At 41.2% G+C, this 26,529-nt stretch overlaps 1 protein-coding gene across 1 annotated transcript; it reads left to right on the top strand.

The window, feature by feature from the left end:
- The first annotated feature begins 14,930 nt into the window (after positions 1–14,930).
- On the top strand, positions 14,931–16,869 carry LOC140465527 (galactoside alpha-(1,2)-fucosyltransferase 2-like). Its single transcript, XM_072561066.1, is given in 3 exon segments — positions 14,931–14,941; positions 16,252–16,343; positions 16,346–16,869. Coding segments are annotated over 3 exon segments (627 nt in total).
- The last annotated feature ends 9,660 nt before the right edge of the window (positions 16,870–26,529 follow it).

The following is a 26,529-nucleotide window of genomic DNA, read 5'->3' as shown; positions in this document are numbered from 1 at the left end:
CCACCCTCCAATCCGCAGGAACTGATCCTGAATCTATCGAACTCTGGAAAATAATCACTAATGCATCCACGATTTCTAGAGCCACCTCCTTCAGTACCCTGGGATGTAGACCATCAGGCCCCGTGGACTTATTAACCTTCAGACCTAACAGTCTCTCCAACACCAATTCTTGGCAAATATAAATTCCCTTCAGTTCAAGTCCTTCAGCCACTGTTACCTCTGGGAGAATGCTTGTGTCTTCCCCAGTGAACACAGATCTGAAGTACCAATTCAACTCTTCTGCCATTTCTTTGTTCCCCATAACATATTCCCCTGTTTCTATCTTCAAGGGCCCAATTTTAGTCTTAACCATTTTCTTTCCCTTTCACATACCTAAAAAAGCTTTTACTATCCTCCTTTATATTTTTGGCCTGTTTACCTTCGTACCTCATTTTTTCTCTGCGTATTTCCTTCTTAGTAATCCTCTGTTGTTCTTTAAAAGCTTCCCAGTCCTCCGTTTTCCCACTCATCTTTGCTATGTTTTACTTTTTCTCTTTTGACTTTATATGTTTCTTAAGTTCCCTCATCAGCCACGGCCACCCCTGCATCCTCCTAGGATTTTTCTTCCTTTTTGGAATGAACTGATCCTGCATCTTCTACATTATACCCAGAAATATCTGCCATTGTTCCTTCACTGTCATCCCTGCTAAGGTATTGCACCATTGAACTTTGGCCAGCTCCTCCCTCATAGCTCCATAGTTCCCTTTATTCAACTGAAATATTGTCACTACCGATTGTACCCACTCCCTTTCAATTTGCAGATTGAAGCTCATTGTATTATGATCACTACCTCCTAATGGCTCCTTCACTTCAAGGTCCCTGATCAATTCTGGTTTGTTGCACAATATCAGATCCAGAATTGCCTTCTCCCTGGTAGGCTCCAGCACCAGCTGTTCTAAGAATCCATCTCGGAGGCACTCCACAAAGTCTCTTTCTTGAAGTCCAATACCATCCTGATTCTTCCAGTCTAACTGCATGTTGAAATCCCCCATAACAACTGCAGTAACATCTTTGCGACGGCCAATTTCAGCTCCTTATTCAACTTACGCCCTACATCCATAAAGAAGGAAGAACGAGTGCAGAACTCAGGAAAGGTTATTAAAATCTTCAGCACAGACACAAATAAGACAGAGTGTTTGGAAAGGGGCTAGCAATCAAACTTCAAGCACACTGGACAAATGACTGACAATGATGGTTAATATAGGACTGAAGGTTTTATATCTGAATGCATGCAGTATAAGGAATAAGGCAAATGAGCTGGTGACGCAGCATGAAATTGGCAGGTATGACACGAAGGGCATCATGAAGACTTGGCTGCAAAGGGATCAGGATTGGGAGCTGAATATTCAAGGATATTCATCCTATCAAAAAGATAGGCAGGTGGGCAGAGGGTGCATTAGTAAGAAATGAAATTAAATCAAGAGTAAGAAACGAAGTAGGTGTAAAATTTGCGTGAGTAGAATTGAAGAGCTGCAAAAGTAAAAAAAGACTATAGTTGGAGTTATGTACAGGCCTCCAAAGAGTAATCAGGAGCTGGGGTGCAAGATACACCAGGAGATAGAAAAGATGTGTAGGAAAGGCAAAGTTACAGTGACCATGGGGGATTTCAATATGCAGGTGGACTGGAAAAAGCAGGTTGGTAGTGGTTTGCAAGAAAAGGCATTTTCTATGAGGTGGCTTTTTGGAGCAGCTTGTGGTAGAGCCCACTAGGGGGCAGGCAATATTGGATTTAGTGTTGTGCAAGGAGGCAGACTTGGTAAGGAAGCTTAAGGTGAAGGAACCCTTCGGAGGCAGTGACCATAATATAGTTTTATTTACTCTGCAATTGAGAGGAAGAAGTAAAAATCAGCTGTAATGATATTACAGATGAATAAAAGCAAACAGACCCATGGGTAGGAGGTGGGTTGAATTGACTGGGAGAGGAGTGGAGCAGTAAACACAGTGTTACAGCAATGGCAGGAGTTTCTGGGTGTAATTCAGGAGACACAGCAGAGATTCATCCAGAGGAAAAAGAAGCATGGTACAAGGAGGATGAGGCAACCATAGCCGACTAGGGAAATCAGGGATAGTATAAACGCAAAAGAGAAAGCAAGTAATATGCCGAAGGAATTATATGGCGAAGAGGATTGGGAAGCTTATAAAGACCAACAGAGGGGAACAAAAAAAGGAAGGGGAAGAGTAAATATGAGGGTAAGTCAGCCAGTAATATAAAGGAAGATTGCAAGACATTCTTTAGAAATAAAAAGGGCAAAAGAGAGGCAAAAGTAGACATTGGGCCACTGGAGAATGACACTGGAGAGATAGTAGTGGGGAAGAAGGAAATGGCTGAGGAATTGAATAATTACTTCACGTCAGTCTTCACAGTGGAAGTCACAAGTAATATTCCAAAACTTCAGGAGAGTGAGGGGGCAGAGATGACTAAGATGGCCATTACCAAGGAGAAGGTGCTAGTAAAACTGAATGGCCTGAAGATGGATAAATAACCTGGACCAGATGGACTACACCCCATAGATCTAAGGGAGATAGCTGAAGAGATAGTTGAGGCATTAGTGGTGATCTTTCAGGAATTGTTAAAATCAGTGAGTGTCTCAGAGGACTAGAAATTCACTAACGTGATACCCCTATTGGAAAAGGGAGTAAGACAAAAGATACAAAATTACAGACCAATTAGTCTAACTTCACTCATGGGTAATCCTGGAATCCACTTTGAAGGATGAGATTTCTGAATGCGTGGAAATATATAGTAAAATAGGGCAAAGTCAGCATGGTTTCAAAAAGGGGAGGTCATGTCTGACAAATCTGTTGAAATTCTTTGAGGAAGCAACAAGCAGATTAGACCAAGGAGAGCCAATGGATATTATCTACTTGGACTTCACGAAAGCCTTTGACAAGGTCCTGCTAGGAGGCTACTGAATAAGATAAGGGCCCATGGTGTCAGAGGTAAGATGCTAGCATGGATAGAAGCATAGCTGTCTGGCAGAAGAGAATGAGGAGAAAATGGTCCTTCTCAGGATGCCAGCCAGTGACAAGTAGTATTCCATAATTTTTTCCTTCAAACATTAATGATCTAGATGAAGGAACTGAGGGCATTCTGGCTAGGTTTACAGATGATACAAAGATAGATAGAGGGACAGGTAGCATTGAGCATGGGAGGGAGGCTGCAGAAGCATTTGGAAAGGTGAGGCGAGTAGACAAAGAAGTGGCAGATGGAGTACAACATGGGAAAGTGTGAAGTCATGGACTTTGGTAGGAAGAATAGAGGCATGGACCTATTTTCTAACTGGGGAGAAAATTCTGAAGTCTGAACTGCAAAGAGACTTGAGAGCTCTAGTCCAGGATTCTCTCAAGGTAAAATTATAGGTTGAGTCAGTAGTGGGGAAGGCAAATACAATGATGGCATTTATTTTGAGAGGATTTTAATATAAAAGCAGGGATGTACTTCTGAGGCTGTATAAGTCTCTGGTCAGACCACATTTGGAGCTTTGGCCCACATATCTCAGGAAGGATGTACTGGCCTAATTTATGCTCCTGTGTCTTATTTTATGGTCTAATATTTTGAGTCTGCTGTGATTCTGATTTTGCACGCATAAAAATGAGAAGAGTAAATTGTAAGTTCTGTTTCTGGAAAGGGATTCTGCTGATTGTGAAAGTAGCCAAACCTCTGAATTGCTCTTTCTCAAAAACAATGGAGCAATTGTAAACCCCCTCAACCCAAACTCATAGAAATGAGACTGGAAGCAATTATTATAAATTTGGAGATAATATGGTGTCATTACTCCCCAAGCTGAACTGAAATATTAAGTCCCAATTGGCAAATAACCTTTTGAGCTGTGGGATGAAGATGGACTTGGAATAGTCCATCAACTTCTGGCACTGGCCTGTCATCATTTTTTTCATTACACAGCACCCTTTCTGGACTTCATTTTTTGCTGTTACACTATCTCCGAATCTTTTAACGTCTTTAGGATATGTCTTGAATCTTTCTGCATTCAATGGCGTGATTAAGCTCCACTTAATTCGAGTGACTCTTCCTGGGCTATTCCAAACCTTATGGCTTTTAAGCTTCCTGAATATCTTTCAATTCCCTACCTCTTTGCCACTTATACCTGGTTTAATTTGAGGGATCCATCTTTAGCCACTCCATCCTCTCAGGATTTGAAGTTCTCTGAAGAGTTTCTGATTGCCTTTCAGCTTCTAGTTTTTCCACTGTTCATTGTTAGCTTTTTTCTGCTTTCCCAACCTTTTTGGGTTGCGCTTGTCTGTTTTAAATTATAATTTGCTTCAAGACAAATCATTTACCAATAAATTATCAATCCCAGGCATTGATGAGCTTGGGACAAACCCCAAACTTACAAGACCAACAACAAACCCACTTCTGACGAATCTCTAATCAGCAACATTTATCCATTTTCTGATAAGCTCCTTTATTAACATATTGGAATTTAATTTCCTTCCAGTGTGAAAATCTTCTGTTTTTTCCACTAGCAAGGTCTGTGAGCACGCAACATCTTAGAGAATGCAGATTTCAGTCTTTGGCCTTTTAAACAATCATTAATAATGTAACACCCCTGTTTAAGAAGGGAAGGAGGCAGAAGATGGGAAATGATAGGTCAGTTAGCCCTGACTTCAGTTATTGGAAAGATGTTAAGAGTCCATCGTTAAGGATGAGATTGCATTGTACTTGGAAGTATATGGTAAAATAGAGCCAAGTCAGCATGGCCTTATCAGGGGAAGTCATGGCTGACAATTTTATTAGAAGAGGTAATGGTAATGAGAAAATTAAACAAGGGGGAGCTAGTGGACATAATGTATTTGGATTTCCAGAAATCCTTTGACTAGGTACCACACAGCAGTCTGCTAAATAACCCCCTGCCCATGGGTTTGGGGACAGGATCTTTGCATGGATGGAGGATTGGCTGATTGGCACATGCAAAGAGTGGGAATAAAGGAGTCTTTAGGATGGCAACTGATGCCTATTGGAGTTTCCACAGTAGTTGGTTTTGGGACTACAATTGTTCATGTTATGCATTAACGATCTGGATGATGGAAGTGAGGGCATTATTGCTAGATTTGCAGATGACAGAGAGATAGGTCATGTTGAGGAGGTGGGAATGCTGCAGAAGGACTTGGACAGGCTAGGAAAGTGAGCAAAGAAATGGCAAATGGAAAACAATGTGAGAAAGTGTGAAGTTTTGCACTTTGGTAAGAAGTATAGTGGCATGGGCTATTTCCTAAGTAGGAAAGGTTTTGGAAGTCTGCAGCACAAGGGACTTAGGAGTCCTAGTTCCGGATTCTACTAAGGTTAACACGCAGGTTCAGTTGGCAGTTAGGAAAGCAAATACTCAATGGGCAGAATGGCCTAATGCTGCTCCTATATGTAATGGTCTTACGGTCTTAATCACTTTTCTACACATTCCCAACTGTTTTCCTTCTCCACACTCATACTGGATCAGGCTCTAACCACCCTTAATGCTATAAACAATGCTCTTGCAATTTGAATTTGTTGGAATGTTTTTTTCTCCTCTGTATGTGTCTTGTCTTTGGCAGTGGAAGCATTTGGGACAGCAACCCATCTGTTTCCCATCTAAGTCTCTCCTTTAAATGGTCAGTGAGAGTTCTGTGTTCTCTCTTTCACTTTTCATTTCTCTTCAGCCTGTCTCTGTGGTATTTACTTCACCTCTATCTTATTCTGGTTTGTGACAGCTTTCAGACACTAGCTTCCCTGCCATTTTCTACCAATTTGTTAAGTCATAGACATCAGTCGGATTTGCTGCTTGTTTAGGCCCTCCTGTAATCTGAACCTCAACATGAATCTGAATTGGAAAGGGTGTGGAGGCTTTGAACTCCTTGAGGAGAATTACCTCATGTGGGTCACTGTGGCTGGCTTCAACGTTAGGTACCTGCACCTATGGTCAAATGTGAGCTGCATCAGCCATTTATATTCACTGTTTGACAGATCCGGCCATTTTCTTCAGGGTAAGGAACTTCTTGCCTATATGCCTCTTGCAATAGCTGATAGAATTGAAGTCACTCCCCTCTGTTATCTCCCAGTCAGTGACGCTCTCTTCAGATAAGAGAAATCAAACCTTGTTGAGCTTTCCCTGTCAATCTGCTCTGTCAAACAATAGACTGGCCATTTTGACAGCTGTGCTAACCATTCAAAAGGGAAAAAGAAGCTGCCTACCTCTTCATCAAAACATTTTGGGATGAAATGCTCAAGTATGGAGACCTGAGACTTCCAGGTTAATTTAGTTGTGGTGTCTTGCTGAACCTGTTTTCAGTTCAAAATGTCTCAAATTAAATTGCCTTTCTTGTCTCGAAATCTCTTTCCTCTATTTTTTCCTGTTTGTCCCGCTCCTCTTCTTTCTGTACTGGAACAGCTTGGCCAAAGGTATGGCACAAATCCTCAGTACTATTGCTGGAATGTTGGCAGGGTCTGTTGCCTTTCTCCTACCCAGATCCTCCAAGCGTTTCTTGAATATCTGGTGGAATGAATCTTGGAATTGGTTGAAGACTGGTATCTGTGATTCTGGGGATATCTGGAAGAGGCCAAAGTGGATCATCCTCTATGTGAATCCTTCCCCCATACAACAGCTCCTCAGCCATGCATTCATCTGCTCTATCCTCCTATTCGTGCCCTCACTAGCTCGTAGCATCGGGAATAATCCAGATATTACCACTCTCGAGGACTTCATTTTAAAATTTAAAATTTCTGCCTCACTCTCTGTAATCTCCCCTCAGAATCTCAACCTCTTCCCTTCCGATGTCGTTGGTTCCAATGTGGACAATGGCCTCCTGCTGGCCCCTCTCCCCCGTGAGAACATTCTGCACCCTCTCTGAGACATCCTTGATCCTGGCACCAGGGAAGCAACACACCATTCTGATTTTTCCCTGCTGGCCACAGAAACGTCTGTCTGTACCTCGGACTAAAGAGTCCCCTAACACAATTGATCTCTTGGAAGCCAACGTACCCCTCATTGCATTAGAGCCAGTCTCAATACCAGAAACTCGGCTGTTTGTGCTGAGTTCCCGTGAGAATCCATCACCCCCTACATTTTCCAAACCAGCATACCTGTTTGAAATGGGTATATCCACAAAAGACTCCTGCAATAGCTGCCTATCTCTCTTACCTTTCCTGGAGTTAACCCATCTATGTGACTGTATCTGAGACTTTCCCCCCTTCCTATAACTGCCTTCCATCACATACTGTGGCTGTTTCAAATTCCTCATTGCTTCTAACTGTCTTCTCCAACCAATCCATCCGATCTGATATGATTCGCAACCAGCAGCATTTATGGCAAATATAATCTGCAGTAGCCCTTAAACTCTCTTTAAACTCCTACATCTGGCAAGAAGTACATATCACTCTATTGAAGGCCATTTTTGCTCCTTCACAATCTACACAACCAGAAGGTAGCACTGTCCTATTCCTCTACAAACACTGCCCCAGGTTAAATTAATAGTTATGGCTTATATTTTAAGTTTAATCAAGAGACATATCTCCAAAAACATATAATCAAGAAGAACCCACTCTTCTCACTACTGCAGATTCTCTGTAGGCCACACCTAAAACAACAATTAACTTATCTGATTCTGTGCTGTCAACTTCACCCACCAGTTCCTCCAAGATCAGTTGTGAATTTCACTGTTTGTTAATTTTCCCAGATGCATTCCGATGTCCAGCAATACATGAATTTAAACATCAAGAGCAGTAACTGTGCAGGTTCTCTGTCTCTCTGTCTCTCTGCAATGACCTCACCATGTGCTTCCTTTGTCTGTTCATCTCCCTTTTAAAACTGCTGTTGTTTTGACTTTTTTTTCCAAAGTTCCAAAACAATGCAACAGGATATGAAACAGTAATTGCTGCTCCTGCAATTCGAGGAAATCACCTCCAGCACCAAAAATACCTCAAAAAAGGAGCAGCTGTCACAGCCAGAAATTTTTCCTGTCCTCCATCTTGGATTACCCAGAATCCTTACAATGAAAAGACATGAAGTAGCTAAAAGAAAACCCAGAAGAACTGCAGATACCGTAAATCAGAAAGGAAAATAGAAGTTGCTGAAAAAACCCATAGCATTTCAAGTCTGGTGACCCATTCTGAGGAAGGGTCATTGGATCCAAAATGTTAACTCTGATTTTTCTTCACAGATGCTGCCAGACCTGCTGAGCTTATTTCCCACATTAACAGCTTTTATAAGTCTGTCTTATACATTTCCGATCTCCAGCACAAAGCAGGACTAGGGTTGGGTTCCGACTCCACCCCAGCCAGGATGGGGATCAAGCCTTGTCCTATTGGCACCAAACTGATCCACACCAACTGAGCCAATGGTGTCCTCACCACGAAAGGAGTCAAATAGTTGCAGGAACATACACGTTTCCATGTATACTGCAGTCCATAGTCCAAAATCATGATGTGGAGAGCCTACAATTTTCCTTCCATCACATGGCTGATCAGGAATCATTCCTGCTCTAACTGTCTGCCATTGGGGTACTCTTGCAGACGGGTACAAAATCTCTAAGGCCACATTATTTCCTTTGGCCGTTAAGTCCCAGTGTGGGACTTGATCTGAGCAAATAGCTAAACAGGAATCGCTCCCATTTTTGCTGCCTATATTTAGAAGGTATTGGAAAGAGTTACAGGTTCATATCCAAATTTCTGGCCACATTGTGAATACCCTATCATTAGCCTTCAAGTCCTTGGGTTGAATTTAAACCAGACCTTCTGGCTGCAAGGCAAGAATACTACCTCCTGTTCAGCAAAACCTCCATTCATGTAAACTAATATACCCATGGAATGCTGGTCTTCAGAACAGCATTAGCCTTAATACTACAAAGCCAGAATACAAAAAGATTTTTAGTCATACTGCATCTATGCAAAGCCTCAGTTAGACTACAGTTGGGGACAGGGTGGCACTATCTTTATGTACAGTACATTAGCTTTAGAGGGAGTGCAGATTTGCTAGAACACACAAGGAATGAATTACAAGGTGAGACTAAACAAACCATGGTCAGAAAGTTTTGGACTTAGAAATTAGAAGATTAAAAGGTGACTTGATTGGAGCTTTCAAGATATTATGGGCTACTGATTAGCAAAGAAAATTATTTCTGCTGGTTTCCAAATCAGCAACTAAGGCATGCAGCCTAAATATTCAAAGCAGGCCTTTTAGGAGTGAGGTTAGAAAAACACTTTGATGTGAAAGGATGGGAGAGATTTAGAATGCCTGTTTTCAAATGGTAATTCTGGTCTCATTGAATGGTGGAGCAGAGAGGCTAAATGACTGACTATTTTTATGTTCTATATTGAATCAAAAGGAATATCAAGATTGGTCTGTTTCCATGAGCACTACTATCTCATTAACTGCAATGAATATCATGAATATTTTCAAAGGGAAATGCTAATCAAGAACATTGCTGTACTTTGACAATGTTGGGTGTACATTGACTCATACATTTGCAATAGCATTGTGTGGAGAAACTGAGGTGATTTCATAATTTGATGTTACAAGCAAAGTGCAACGTTCATTAAGTACGTTGAGGAAATATAGTCAATAATTGTTTTGTCCATTTATTCTGAAGTGTCAGATTTAAATTGATCAATGGTACAGCTTTTTTAATATACTTAGAAAGTTCAAGCCTGACTGGACATACGTTCCATTTTTGTCACAAATACTGACGATATTTCAAATAAAGCTCCTAAATCACAAGGAAAATTTAAGATATTGATCTACAAATCCTGTAGTTTATGGTAACATTTTCATCATAATTCGTGCTGTCAGAAATTGTTCACATTTACATTGTCAAACAAATGTTCAATCATTTGATCTTTGTCACAATTGCTAACTGCAAATAATGTGTAAACCTTGCCTCTGTAAATGATTAAGGGTGTTATTTAAATAATGTTGCATGAGATAATCCAAGGTGGAATAGAAAATTCCAATTTATTTATAATCAAACTCTTAAAAGTACTGATAATGCTTTCCAATCATATGCTCAGTGGAAATAGTTTCCTAAAAATAAATAAATTTCTGAAAGTATGTTAATGATTGATAATAATTTTATTCCGGTGTATAACCAGTACTGTACATGTGACACTGTCATTGACATGGATTGACTTGAGAAGAATTCCTGGTGAATTCATGACAGTATTTGAACAGCAAATGAGAGTGACAGACTGGAGTTTAACAATAGTGCATTGTATTTTTGCTGAAAATAGGAACCTAAGGATCAACATAACAATCTCCTTGTGTCAGACTATCTATGTCTCTCAAATGTTCCTACCAGTGCTGCTGGGAGGTGAAAGAGGAATCCCAGCTAGCTCTTCCTCGAAGGCATCAGTGCTCACTTCCTCAGAAGTGGAAAGCAGTTTGTCTTGGGCAGCTTCCCTGTTGAGAACAGAGGCTGTGAACTTGCTGCTTGTATCCACAGGAGACTAAAGAAAGAAACTGTTCACAACCAAGAGTAGATGTTGTGGTATTGATAATCGTGCATTCCCAGTGGGGGAAATGGGAGAGTAACACAACAAGGAACAATGCTTCTTGATCGGTGCAAGAACCTGGAGGTTTAGGTATCTCCACTAAAGGGATCTGAGTCAGGGCCAATATCCTCTCCTCAGAGTGGATGAAGAGACATTGTGGGTACCTCTGGTAGGAGTGAGTGGGAGAACTGTGCTAGCAAAGGGTCATGTTAGGGTATTGCTGAGGCAGGTTTGGGACAATCATTGGTGAAACTCGCTAGACCCCTCAGTCAGGAACCTTCTATGAAACTTGATAACACTGACACTTAATCAATTTCTGGTAAGATTGAGCCCAGTGTTCTGTAATGTTAAATGGTCATTATTTCCAATGGTCATATGCTTCTCACGCAGTTTTACATATTTCCTGTTCAATCTGTTCAGACATATCAGTACATACCTCTGGATCGGGGGAGACTTGAACTGAGGCATTTATGGCTCAAAGACTAGGAGCACTGCCAATGCTCTACCACAAGAATCCCACCCACCCCCACCCCCACCCCCCAGTGCATTTTAGTTTACTTCTTTATGTTTGCAGAAGATCTCTTACAAACAAATTAATGGTTTTGTTCCCTATAAACAGATCATCACAGAAATTGTTCTCATCTATTACCCACAACCAGTAAATCTCCTGTACTTCCAATTGATTTATTTATGGAGAAATCCCATTGAGGGCAATGTAAGCCTCAAAGTTGAGACAGAGTCAGGGAGAGGGAAAGGGGGCGAAATCAAATGGAGTTAAAGTGTCATAGTGTCTTACAGCACCGAAACAGACTCCAACTCATCCATGATGACCAAGTCTCCCAAACTTAACTCACCCCACTTGCCTGTGTGTGGCCCACATCCTTCTAACCCTTTCCTATTCATTTACCTGTCCAAATATCTTTTAAATGTTGTAATTGTACCTGCATCTACCAGTTTCTCTGGCAGTCCATTCCACATACAAACTACTTTCTGTGTGAAGACGTTGCCCCTCATGTATGCCAAGATCTGGAGGTCAAAAATTAGTCAACTCAGTTGCATGAAGACCCATGGTGAAACCTTCAACCCTCAGTAGACTTCAACCTCAAACAGAGGGACAGCCAACAAGAGAACCAAACAGTTATGGGTGGTGCACCTGGATTGCATCTCAGTTCAGGCACTATCCAATTTCGCAGTCAAGTTGAAACTTCTGCTTACATTAATGCTCGTGCTAATATCAACCATCACACTGGCTGTCGAGCCCAGAAAAACAGTTTTCAACCAAACTCAGGAGCACTTTATATGTTTTATTCCAGACTGCAACATACTCCAGAAACCAATGAACCATAAATCACTGATTACAACATTTTCAGGACACTTCGTATTGATGCACCTCTAGAGCATGCAAACATAAATTAAGGCAAATAATTTAATATTTAGTGGAGAGTAAAACCTGCAATTAACACCCAGCGCACGGTAATATGGGGAAGGAGCACACAAGTTAATTGTGTCCTGTTTCATTATTAAAACCCCTGCAGATTGAGTTTCATGCCACGTTCTAAATTTATCTAGTTAAATTAGATTGCTTACAGTGTGGAAACAGGCCCTTCGGCCCAACAAGTCCACACCAACCCACCAAAGCGCAACCCACCCAGACCCATTCCCCTACACCTAACACTATGGGCAATTTAGCATGGCCAATGTGTAAACTCGACACAGAGAGTCTCCTGAGGCGAGAATTGAACCTGGGTCTCTGGCACTGTGCCACTGTGCTACCATGCCGCCAATAAATATAGTAGAATTTCTTGGTAAATATAGTAGCCAATTTATATCATACATGAATAACGAATCCAGTGATGTTTCCTGAGAGACTAATTAGATTAGATTAGATTAGAGTGTGGAAACAGGCCCTTCAGCCCAACAAGTCCACACCGCCCCGCCGAAGCGTAACCCACCCATACCCCTACATCTACATCTACCTCTTACCTAACACTATGGGCAATTTAGCATGGCCAATTCACCTGACCTGCACATCTTTTGGACTGTGGGAGGAAACCGGAGCACCCGGAGGAAACCCACGCAGACACGGGGAGAACGTGCAAACTCCACACAGTCAGTCGCCTGAGGCGGGAATATAATCTTGGCCAGCAATCTTAGAGAGCTCAGGCTTTTTGAATGTTACATAAGAGGGGAATGTAATGAATTATGTGCACCTCCTCCAGATCCTATACTGCAGCATCCAGCCAGCCAGCCTTAATTATGTGCTTAAGACTCTGATGATTGAAATTTGACACCAATATTATCCAACTCAAAGGCAAGAGTGCTACCAATTGAATCAAACCTCACCCTCATAGTTTGAGATAAGTAATGACAGTGTCATAACTCAATGACAATCGATATTTTAAAAACCCATTAGATATCTAGAGTTTATCGTGGCATAGAAAATTGAGATTCACTTGTCGGTTGCTTTGTAAATCTTTACAAAATAAAATAATTACAGAGAAACCACATTTTATAAAGCCAACGAAGATTTGAAGTTATATATCTAACAATTGGTGACATTTCTGGTGATGTACAGTGTATAAAACCATTTGACATTTGCTGGCTGGTTCATAGTTAGTAGTTTGATAAATGAGATGAATTGCATGAGAGCTGCCAATACATAAATCACAACATGAACTGAGGTGATCAGATGTGAAGCAATATATCTGTAGGGACTCTTCATACTGAAACACAGCTGTTGATATTTGATTTATTTGAGAGATCAAACAAATCATTAGGGATCTTCTGATGGTGAAAAAGTATCAGTACAAGGCAACACTTCTAAGATATGATGTGGAGATTTCGGTGTTAGACTAGGGTGGACAAGGTCATAAGTCAGACAACACCAGGTTATAGTCCAACAGGTTTATTTGAAATCACAAGCTTTTGGAGTGTTGCTGTACCTTAACCAGGTGTCATCTGACTTCTGACCTTGTCCACATTGGCACCTCCACATCATGGCTACCATCGACACCACAAACTGGAGGCTCAAAGCAGAAAGGACCTCCATACTTCACCTGATGAAGAAGCAGCGCTCCAAAAGCTTGTGATTTCAAATAAATCTGTTGGACTATGACCTGGTGTCATGTGATTTCTAACTTTTGATAGAGCAAGGTTCTATCATGAGAAGCTATGAAATATGATGAGTAATAAAAACGTATTGTTTAGCTCACTTCATGATCATTCCGATTTCCAGATTGAACTTTCCAGTGGTGGTCAATTCCATTTGTACTCACTGCATGTACCCCATTCATTCTCATTAAAATAATTGATATTATTTTCAGTTTAATGACAATTAGACCTTATTTTCCTATCCGACCATGTCACAATTTTTCCTTATCCACTCTTCACTTTTAAGTGGAAATACTTCTATATTTACTTTGTAAATTACTTCCCTATTTACTGCTGACAGTTAGTTTGTATTTGGACAAATACCAGTGTGAATAATTCATGATGTACATAATTGTTATGTGTCTCTTTTTTGAGCACCCTGATTTAAACAAACTTGCTTCCATTTTTATCTTCATTTCCCCATTTTTCCAATTTTTGATTTCTTGTCCCATGACAGTATTTTAGCAGCAGATTATCTGCACCTACCTTCACTGAATCCTTTCAAACTGGGGATCAGAATTGGAAGGTTATTCTTACAATGTTGTACTTTGGCTTTAACATTAACAGGGTGGTGAGAGGCAGGGAGGGGTGGGAACAGAAATACTGGTTTGCCAGGCATTTTCCAGAATATCATTTCATTATTTTTCTACAATGTCACCATCCAACAGGCAGATGGGTTGACATTAACATCACTGGGGTCAGACCTGCATGTTAAAAGAAGATCCCTCCAGGTTTGGAGTGCATATTATTTATCTGGTCCTTATAGCAGTGTGAGATTCAACAGTAATGAGAACTGAATCTAACAAAAAGAATTCCAGAATATAGGCAAAATGGAAAATTATTTTGTCAGCATAAGAGAAGATTAGATTGAATTACATGGGCCTGTTTCTGTGCTGTGTATCCAAATGACTTTTCTCATTAAATTCATCAGTGTAGCCCTCTACTGCCAACTCACTCACAGACTTTTCTTCCTTCCTCTTAAGCGTATGTACTGTATAGTGTACAACTCAGCCATTCCCAGTGGCTCAAGTTTCACTCTCACCACTCTCCGGGTGGAGAGGTATATTCTGAATTCCCTGTTTTATGCCTTATTCGTGTGGAATATCGTTGTTCTCTGCTCTTGCTCATCACCATGTTTGAGCCATACTTTTGTCAAGGTACGGGAAGTAGAGTATTTCCCCAACTCTGCAATCATAGCTCCATCCTGAAGGAGATTAATGTGGTGAGAGATGGGCCTACCACCTCTGGAGGGAAGCTCAAAGTGGCAATGGAGGCAAGGTGGGTGGCAAGGTTAGAAAGCTCACCTCTGTTTACTGGGACATTGGCCCAGTTCAACTCACAGCTGCTCTTAAAATGAACAAAAAAGGTAATTTTTAAAAAATCTCTTTGAAAACAATGCCCATTTTACTGCCTTATAAAGCTGTCAATCAGGCATAAGCAGAGAAATTGTGATTAAAAATTCCTTTAACCTTGTCCAAAAACACTGAAAGGATATTGCTATGAGGAAAGGATGAACAGGCTGGGATCTTTTTTCTTCTGAGAACGAGACATATGAGAGGTCACCTAATCGAGGTCTTAAGGAATATAAAATGATTTAATAGGGTTGGCGCAGGAAAGATGTTTCCATTTGTGGGCAAGAGAGGTCAAAAATCTACGATGGATACTAATAAATCCAATAGGGAATTCAGGTGAAACCTATTTGCACAAATAGCAATAAAAATGCATTGAGAAGCATAGACGCACTTAGGAGGAACCTAAGTAGTATAAATTCATCAGAGGTAAAGGAAAAGAATATTTTGTTGGGATTAGATAAAGAGAGTGAGGTGGTTCATTTGGAGCATATTCACTGGTGAAAGCCTGATGGATCACATGACATTTTTCTTGTCTGAACATTATTTATTATACTTTGTGAGGATACAATGTGAAATACATATGTGGAGACTCAAACCAGCTCCCTTGTGATGACTGACCAGCACTTCAAATGTCATGACATTTAAGGGCACAAGTTGCTCCTGTCTCTTCTGACGTCCATTTTTATCAAAGCCAGGGCTGGGCTTTGCCCAAGTAATTCAGTACTTCCCATGGGATACCTGTAGCACTACAGCTGATGGAGTGATACTTTGCTCCAATTCTTCATATGATATCAACCAAGATTTTTTCATTATCCTGTTAAACATTTACATCCTGTTACCTTATTTCTGTCTGCAATAAATTTTCACGCTACCCATTTCTCCAAGAATGTGTTCTACACCTTTCAATGATAACTTTCACAAAGTTTTAAAGTTCCTCATAGATTCCATGCTAATGATCTTCTGTGGTATATACTTTTTCAACTTTCCAGATGTCCCATCTCAACTCAGGAAATGTGAAGAATCTGTTAAGATATTTCCTTTAATCAGGGAAAAAGTAGATTTTTAAAAATGCCTTTGTTTTCTCAATGACATTATTTTCCAAAACATTTAGATATCAGTTAAGACAGGGTAGCATCAAACTATGTCATCTCCAACCTTTTGAAAATGCAACCACAATATGGGAAAATGAAACAGAGAAAGTCTCTGAAAGGTTAATGATTTCTTCAAAAAGATTAGGACAATTAACTTCATTGGACAACTTGGCAACCAGATGGGAGAGTATGCAATATTCTATGCACTGGCAAAATCGAATGGTCATCAAGCACACATTTTACTTTGCATGGCCAATTATCTGTGCCCATCTTCAAAATTACCCTTCCAACCCTCCATGATAGTGTGAGAAACAGGATGTATTGGAGGAATTATAATGTGCACGACTGGATGGAGGATCAGTACTGTAATATTCAAGGAGATTATGTCAGGATCCTGGGATACACTTATTCCTGGACCTTCTGTCATCATATCCATTCAGAAATTCTTTGTGAATTTACTTTGCATGTCTTTATTGCAGAACAGACTAAAGTATTCATTACACACATTAGAAGTGAGGAAAAGAATGTGACGTATTTTGGTTTTCATATTCGAAGGGGAGATTATGGAAACGTCATGCTAAAAACTTGGAAAGGAGTTATGGCTGATAAGAAATTTTTAGACACAGCAATGATCTACTTCAGAAATAATTACAAAAATGTGTTTTTTGCAGTGACAAGGAACAGAATGGACAAGTGTAAGCAAAACGTGATAATTCCAAATTCTCTTCATGAAACTAACCCTTCATCTCCGGGAGCAATGTAGTGAACCTCCTCCAGACTGCCTACAGTGCAACTATATCCCTCCTCAAGTAAAGGCACCAAACTTTATGCAATATTTGAGGTGCAGTCTCACTAATACCCTGTACAGTTACAGCAACACCACCCCACTTCTTTACTTTATTCCTTGAGCAATGAATGCCAAAATTCTATTTGCCTTCCTTAAACTAGACACTTATACAGCATGAGAAGAGAATGATGATTGGTTGGACTATTCTTGACATGAGTGCAGCAGAAACTATTGATTGTCTCAGTTTGAACTCAAACCATATCAGATCAACTCTGACTGGTTAGGACATTACAGTGGGGTTGAAACAGCTATGAACAGTCTTCATACAGCCTTAATTTGTAGAATAACGTGCAGAAATATATGGCATTTGCCGACATAGGACAGGGGCCTGCCTGTGAATAATATCATAGTTTCTGGCATGCACAAATTAATCACATTGCAAACTCAACTGCTCTCAAATTGATTTCCAGCACAACTCTTAGTACAGTCAGGATTATTTCACAAACATTTTCCATTCCTGGTTGGACATTTTGGCCCAGATATTTCCAGCCAGACAGGAATTGGAAAAAAGCGTTAGGACCCTGCTGAATACCAGATACAGCAGACCCCATGAGAATTGTCTGAAAATTCTCCTGCATCTGGAAGACTCAACAAACCCTTAACATTGGAGAATTTGGAGAAATCTGCTTCCATTAAGTTAATAGTGGACCAGGACAATTTGGAAAATTAAACAAAATTCCCAGCTACTAGACTGACCTCCACCCAAGACACTACAAACCATCCACAGCCACTCTCCACCCAGACTTTTACATCAATGTGACCCATGACAACCAATCTCCCCAAATGCCAGCCAGATGCTTCCCAATGCAACACAATTCCAACCCCATCCTGAGACCTGAGAGCACTACTTCACTGACCCTGACACCACCATGCTGCTGCCCACACACACACACTCTGTATCCACCAGCCATATCACATAATACATGTTCCCCAGCCCCCACGCTCCACAGATGCCCAGCATCTCCAACATCCCATCAATCCCACATCTCCGCTGACCCCAACATCCCGATTACATCACTGGGATTATCAATTCTCCCCACTGCAGAGCCAACAGTCTCAATACCTCCACATCCCCAAACCTACTGTAAGCTCTACCTCACCCATATTCACTCAGCACCCTATCCACTTGACATCTTTCACCCTACCCATCTGGCACCTTAATTCTCTGGCATCCTACCTACCTGGTACATTAACACCCTACCTACCTGGCATCTCAATCCCTTAACCAACTGTCAACCCAACTCAGCATTTGCCTTCCATATCTATCCTATCACAAAAGTTGTCAAAGTGTCTGGCTGTGTTTGACCATAGCACACTGGCAGCTGCAAAAGGGCTGATGGCTTGACCTTCCCTGACTATCCAGCATTACTGGGGATCTGTGTGATTTCAACTAGTCTCCACATTTCTAAAGAAGCCAGGATCTGAACTTTAGACTTAAAATGAGGGCTTCAGTGTGAACATTAAACAAAAGAACAGAAGGACAATCTGACTATGATTGGGCTGGTGAGCACAGTTAGTATGTTGGCTGCTGCAGATGGCTGTTTGATACAGTCTGCCACACATTGGGATGTATTGCCTATATTCCTAGCATCACAACAGCAATAATATTCATAGATCACATTACTCATCTGGTAGGTAGAATGTTTTTACTTCATGCTCAAACAATGGAAGACTGCAAGGAAGCGAGTGGAACATACTAGAACACTTGGGAAGTAAAAAGCAAAACATTCAACCTCCAATTTTTTTCACTTCTTCATTAACTAAAATCACTTCCTCCCCCAAACAGCCACAGCCCCTGTTCAAGTGTAGAATTCTGCAAAAATACAGATGGGTTGCCAATACAAAAGATAGCAACATCTTCCATTATTATTACATGAATGCCCTTGCTACGAGGCAGCACTTGATCACTGCCATGGAGTAGAGTATTGGAATGAGTGAAGCATGTCTCTGCTTGATATTTCAGCTTGTCCCCTAAAAAGCATTGGTTGAGTCCAGAACCTGGGTAACTTGACCTGTGTTTCTTCCTGTCCCATTGAAGATAGTGCCATTAACCAGCCATGATCAAACAATCTCTGAGCCACTTACAACAATGCACCAGGATAACTTGGAAACAATCACACAGAAAATGAATGGGTAATTAAACTCACTTCATCTGAGAAACAAACACCTAATATTTACCGTAACTCTGTCATAATCAGTCCATTTACCCCCTCAAACAGATCATCTTCATTTTAAATAATTGCAGGGAAATCATCATTAGCTGTTCATAAGAAGTTGGTAAGATAAAGGAAAATGACAAGGCCTTTGGCCCCTCCAATCTGGGATTCATCATTTAATACAGTTATGACTGAACTGCTATCTCAATTCCACCTCTTATACTGTCTCCATAATCCTCTATTAACATACTGCCCAAAAATCTATCAACCTCGGTCTTGAATATCTCCAACAACTGAGTTTAATATCACACAACACCAGGTTATAGTCCAACAGGTTTAATTGAAAGCACACTAGCTTTTGGAGTGATGGTCCTTCATCAGGTGGTAGTGGTGGGCTCGATTATAACACAGAATTTATAGCAAAAATTTGCACTGTGATGTAACTGAAATTATACATTGAAAAATTTTATTGTCTGTTAAGCCTTTCATCTGTTAGAATACAATGATAGTTTCACTTCTTTCATTTGTAAATTACAAAACCTTTTTTTTTAAAAGTTGCATTCTTGGGTTAGCTGTTAACAATGGTGATAGCTAGACAATATGTTGAAGGTGTTAGCCCCCTGTGTTCTCTGTCTATGACCTGATGTTTAGATCGATTCTAATCTAAAAACTGAGATAACGGAGTTTTACATAAATTCATACAGTCTTTGAGCTCAGAGTTCTACATGAATGTATGCAGTTTTTGAGCAAAGTACAATGTAACCCTGCAAGTACAAATTCACCCCACAAAATATATGTGTGCATGTGGGTCTTTGTCTGTTTGTGTGTGTCTGTCTGTCTGGGTTAGGGATTGTGAGTGTGAGAAAGTGTATGTGTGTGTGTAGTGAGTGCAGAGTGAGTGTGGGAGTGTGTGTGTGTGTCTGTAAGGGTGTGTGTGAGTGTCTGTGTGCTTGTCTGTGTGTATAGGAGTGCCTGTGTGTGTGTGAGTGTGTGTGTGTGTGTGTGTAGGAGTATCTGTGTGTGTGTAGTGCAATGGTGGTCACCTGTAATGTGACATGAACCCAAGGTCCCGGTTGAGGCCCTCCCTATGGGTACCGAACTTAGCCATCAGCCTCTGCTCAGCCACTTTTCTCTGCTGCCTGTCCCGAAGTCCACCTTGGAGGATGGTCACCCAAATGTCTGAGGCTGAATGTCCTGGACCACTGAAGTGTTCCCTAACTGGGAAGGAACCTTCCTATCTGTTGATTGTTGTGCAGTGCCCATTCATCCGTTGTCGTAGCCTTTGCTCGGTTTCCCCAATGTACCACGCCTCCGGGCATCCTTGCCTGCAACATATAAGATAGACAATGTTGGCTGAGTCATATGAGTACCTGCCATGTACAAGGTAGGAGGTGTCCCCACACATAATGATGGTATCTATGTCCACACTCTGACACGTCTTGCAGTGTCTAACAACTGAAGATCACAGCTGTTGGTATACAGAATCTCCAGGATCCACAATCCTTCGAGTGAAGAAATTTCTCCTCTTCTCAGTCCTAAACAGCCAACCTCTTTCCCTGAGCCACTATGTTTTGTTGATCCTGGTTCATGTTGAACTCAGAGAATGATTCTGTAATCCAATGTAGTAGTGGGAAGCAGAACACATGAAGCACACTGACAATGTACATTCTGTTTCTGTGAATTAGTTCAACACTTTAATGTTAAAATTGATTTATCATGGCTCTTTGAATAGATTTAAAAATAGAAGCATGATTGCCAAGCATTTTAGTTTTGGCATAAGTAATGGCAGATTATTTGACGCAATAACATAATGACACAATAATAAACACACCCAATACACAAACAAGTAAAAGGAAAATCCTGGATATTGAGCAATAGTTGCTGCCATAAATTTTTTCTTAGAATTAACACATTCAAAATTCACCCAATTTCAGACGATACCCTGCCCTTACTTTCATCAGGTGTAGTCTAATAATGCTATGTCTGTCACAATTGATGAATGATTTGGAGCTACGTTCGGTACCCATAGGGAGGGCCTCACATTACAGGTGATCACCATTGCACTACACACACACACAGATATTCCTACACACACACACTCTCACATACACACGGACACAGGTACACACAGACGCGCACACAGACACCACACACACCCTTATAGACACACACACTCCCACACTCACACATGCACCCCCTCACAGACTTAAGACACTCTGCACTCACTACACACACACACACACTTTCTCACACTCACAACCCCCACCCTAGAAACACATACACACACAGACAGACAAAGACCCACATGCACACATATATTTTGTGGAGTGAATTTGTACTTTCAGAGTTACATTGTACTCTGCTCAAAAACTGCATATATTCATGTAGAACTCTGAGCTCAAAAACTGCATGAATTTATGTAAAACTCTGTTATCTCAGTTTTTAGATTAGAATCAATCTAAACATCAGGTCATAGACAGAGAACACAGGGGGCTAACACCTTCAACATATTGTTTAGCTATCACCATTGTTAACAGCTAACCCGAGAATGCAACTTTTAAAAAAAAGGTTTTGTGATTTACAAATGAAAGAAGTGAAACTATCACTGTATTCTAACAGATGAAAGGCTTAACAGACAATCAATTTTTCAATGTATAATTTCAGTTACATCACACGGCAAATTTTTACTATAAATTCTGTGTTATGATTGAGCCCTCCACAATCACCTGATGAAGGAGTGTCGCTCCGAAAGCTAGTGTGCTTCCAATTAAACCTGTTGGACTATAACCTGGTGTTGTGTGATTTTTAACAATTGGTGAAATTATTGTTCAATAATGTTAATGTGTTGTCTTTCTGATTATATAATTAAACAATTAAACACAGTGGGGCGACACAGTGGCTCAGTGGTTAGCACTGCAGCTTCACAGCACCAGGACCCGGGTTCAATTCCAACTTTGGGCGGCTGTCTTTGTGGAGTCTATACATTTGCCCCATATCTTTGTGGATTTCACCTGAGTGCTCCAGTTTATTCTCACAATCCAAAGATGTGCAGGTTAGGTGAATTGGCTGTGCTAAATTGCCCATCGTGTACAGGGATGTTTAGGTCAGGTGCATTAGTCGGGGGTAAATATAGGGTAAAGGAATGGGTCTGGGTAGGTTACTCTTTGGAGGGTTAGTGTGGGCTTGTTAGGCCGAGGAGCCTGTTTTCCACACTGTAGGGATTCCATGTTTAATTAAAATGCTATTAGGAAGGAACTGTGCAGCATAAGGCTGTAAACAGATATTCTCAAGGAAATGCACGACAGAGATGTGGAGGTTATTGAGGGAACACTTGCTGCAAGTGCTGGATAGGTTTATCCCACTGAGGCAAAGATGAGATGGTAGAGTGAAGGAACCTTGGGTGACAAGAGACGTGGAATATCTAGCCAAGAGGAAGAAGGAAGTTTACTTAAGATTGATGAAGCAAGGATCAGACAGGGCTCTAGAGATTTACCATGTGGCCAGGAAGGAATTGAAGAATGGACTGAGGAGAACTAGAAGGCAGCATGAAAAAGCCTTGGCTGGTAGGATTAGGGAAAACCTCAAGGCGTTCAAAACTTATGTGAGGAACAAAAGGATGCCCAGAGTAAGGTTAGGTCTAATCAAAGATACTGGAGGGAACTTGTGCATGAAGTGGGAGGATGTAGGGAAGGTCCTTAATGAATACTTTGCTTCAGTATTCATTCATGAGAGGGATCTTGCCTTTAATGAGGACAGTGTGAAATGGACTGAAATGCTCAAGCAGGTTGATTTTAAGAAGAAGATGAGCTGGAAGTGTTGAAAATCTCCAGGATAGATAAATGGGATATACCCCAGGTTATTACGGGAAGTGAGGGAAGATATTGCTGCACATTTGGTGATGATCTTTGCGTCCTAACTGTTCACTAGACTTGTACCAGATGATTGGAGGAAGGCAAATGTTGTTCCCTTGCTCAAGAAAAGGAATAGGGCTAACCCTGGGAATCACAGTCTCACATCAGTTTTGGGCAAATTATTAAAGAGGATGCTGAGAGACAAGATTTATGATTATTTGGAAAACATAGTTTGATTAGACATAGTCAACAGGTCTTTATGAGGGGCAGGTCATTCCTCAGAAGCCTTATTGAATTCTTTGAAGATATGATAAAACATATTGATGAAGGTAGAGCAGTGGATGTGGTGTATGTGGATTTTAGCAAAGCGTTTGATAAGATTCCCATTTGGTAAGCTCATTCAGAAACTAAGGGCGCATGAGATAAAAGGAAATCTAGCTGTCTGATACAGAATTGGCTTGTCCATAGAAGACAAAAGGTGGAAAAAATTCCACACACGCCATCTACTTATCTGTTATTCTCAATGTGGTCTCCTCTACATTGGGGAGACAGGATGTCAACTTGTGGAACATTTCAGAGAACATCTTGAGGACGCATGCACTAAACAACCCCAATGTCCTGTGGCCAAACACTCTAACTACCCCCCCCCCCACTCCACCAAGGACATGCATGTCCTGACCCTCCTCCACTGCAAACACTAGCCACCTGACATGTGGAGGAAGAACGCCTCATCTTCTGCCTTGGGACCCTCCAACCACACGGAATCATTGTGGATTTCACCAGTTTCCCTGTTGATCCTCCCCCCACCTTATCTCGGATACAACATTCCAACTCGGCATGCCCTCTTCAACTGTCCAACCTTCCCATCTTTCCCCTTCACCCTCCTCTCCTATCACCTTCACCCCCACCTTCAAATACCTATCACATTCCCAGCCGCCTTTCCCCTCAGCCCCAACCCCCTCCTATTTATCCCTCAGCCTCCTTGGGCCGCCCCATCATTCCTGATGAAGAGCATATGCTCGAAATGTTGACACTCCTGCTCCTTAGATATCACAGCCTTTGGCAGGGAAGGAATGACATCAAAATGATGTAAAAACATGTCTTTGGTTAAATATTAATTTGCAGATTGTAAAAACAGTGTGTGAGATTCTGCTTTTGCTCTCTGTCCCTATCTCCCTCCACTTGGCTTTTCCTCATGATCTATGTTTGATTTTAACTCCTTATTGCTTTGCTGTCAATATTTGATTCGATCAGCATGTTGCTCTTTCTATTTCTTACCTTTCTTTTTACTTCTAGTTATTTCAGTCGATTTGTTTCTCACTGCAAGTGCAAACCCTTACGATGGTGATGTCAGAAAATCCTCATAACCTTTCGTAGTGGACAGAGCTGCCAGGAACAAAATCCTTAAGCAAGGTACGTTATTTAATTTTGATTAGTATCTTCCATATCCACAAGAGTATGTAGGTTTGTGACACAGAGTACAGAGCCTGAACAAAAATAATTTTGTGTTGTAATTGTGGCCGAACTAAAACGTTTTAATCTTTTAAAACTTCAAGTAATGATGCTTAAATCTGTTTGGCTGGTTTAATTGCTTATCAATAACTTTGCCAAATTTAACTGATAAATATATGGAATACAAAGCTGTCTGTAACACACTAACAAGCATAGACAGAACTTACCTACTTTTAATTCTCATCAACAAATATGAGGCAAAAATGTGAGAAGTGGTCATTACATTTTTGTTTCAGTTGTCTTTATGCTTCAGTTGTGGCATGAATTGCCTGCTGTAGAATTGAGTCTAACTCCCTCTGAAACCGGGAAGTCCAGGGTTTGGGATTGGCAATGAGGCCTCAGACCAATTCGTTCATGGAATGTGAGCATCTTTGGTGAGGCCAACATGTATTACCCATCTCTAATTGCCCAGAGGGCAGTGAAGAGACAATAACTTTGTGTGGATCTGGAGTCACATGTAAGCCAGACCAATTAAGGACAACCTTTCCTTCCCTAAAGGACACTAATAAACCTGATAGATTTTTCCTGACAATCAACAATGGTTTCATGATCATCATTAGCCTCTTGATTCAAGATTTTTTTAAATTGAATTACGAATCCCACAATCTGCCATGGCAGGATTAAAACTGGGTGCCCAGGTCATTACCTGAGTCTCGAGGTTATTAGGTAAAAATAATGACTGCAGATGCTGGAAATCAGATTCTGGATTAGTGGTGCTGGAAGAGCACAGCAGTTCAGGAGCATCCGAGGAGCTTCGAAATCGACGTTTCGGGCAAATGCCCTTCATCAGGAATCCTGATGATGGGCTTTTGCCCGAAACATCGATTTCAAAGCTCATTGGTTGCTGCCTGAACTGCTGTGCTCTTCCAGCACCATTAATCCAGAATCTCTGGGTTATTAGTCTAGCAATAATACCACTAGACTACTGCCTCCCTGATTAGGAACCACTGGTTAGAATGAATAATTCTGAGAAGAGAGAAAATGGGTCAAATTGGGATGAAAACTGTCAAGTGTGGTGTCGATGGAAGGACAATGTCTAGAGTGTCCACTAACTGAAGGACACAGAGTCATAGAGATGTACAGCATCTCCACCCCATCCACGCTGACCAGATATCCCAACCCAATCTAATCCCACCTGCCAGCACCCGGCCCACATCCCTCCAAACCTTTCCTATTCAGATACCCATCCAAATGCCTCTTAAATGTTGCAATTGTACCAGCCTCCACCACATCCTCTAGCAGCTCATTCCATACACGTACCCATTCTCTGTGCGATAAAGTTGCCCCTTAGGTCTGTTTTATATCTTTCCCCTCTCACCCTAAACCTTTGTCCTCTCGTTCTGCACTCCCTGATCCCAGGGAAAAGACTTTGCCTATTTATCCTATCCATGCCCCTCATAATTTTGTAAACCTCGATAAGGTCACCCCTCAGCCGCCGACGCTCCAGGGAAAACAGCCACAGCCTGTTCAGCCTCTCCCTGTAGCACAAATCCTCCAACCCTGGCAACATCCTTGTGAATCTTTTCTGAACCCTTTCAAGTTTCACAACATCTTTCCTAGAGGAAGGAGACAGAATTGCACGCAATATTCCAACAGTGGCCTAACCAATGTCCTGTACAGCCGCAACATGACCTCCCAGCTCCTGTAATCAATATTCTGACCAATAAAGGAAAGCATACCAAACGCCTTCTTCACTATCCTATCTACCTGCGACTCCACTTTCAAGGAGCTATGAACCTGCACTCCAAGGTCTCTTTGTTCAGCAACACTCCCTAGGACTTTACAATTAAGTGTATAAGTCCTGCTAAGATTTGCTTTCCCAAAATGCAGCACCTCGAATTTATCTGAATTAAACTCCATCTGCCACTTCTCAGCCTATTGGCCCATCTGGTCCAGATCCTGTTGTAATCTGAGGTAACCCTCTTCGCTGTCCACTACACCTCCAATTTTGGTGTCATCTGCAAACTTACTAACTGTACCTCTTATGCTCGCATTCAAATCATTTATGTGAATGACAAAAAGTACAGGTCCCAGCACCGATCCTTGTGGTCGCAGGC

The sequence above is a fragment of the Chiloscyllium punctatum genome, chromosome 42 (assembly GCF_047496795.1).
Source record: "Chiloscyllium punctatum isolate Juve2018m chromosome 42, sChiPun1.3, whole genome shotgun sequence".
NCBI classification, from domain to species: Eukaryota; Metazoa; Chordata; class Chondrichthyes; order Orectolobiformes; family Hemiscylliidae; genus Chiloscyllium; species Chiloscyllium punctatum.
This window is presented reverse-complemented; position numbering and strand designations above follow the sequence as displayed.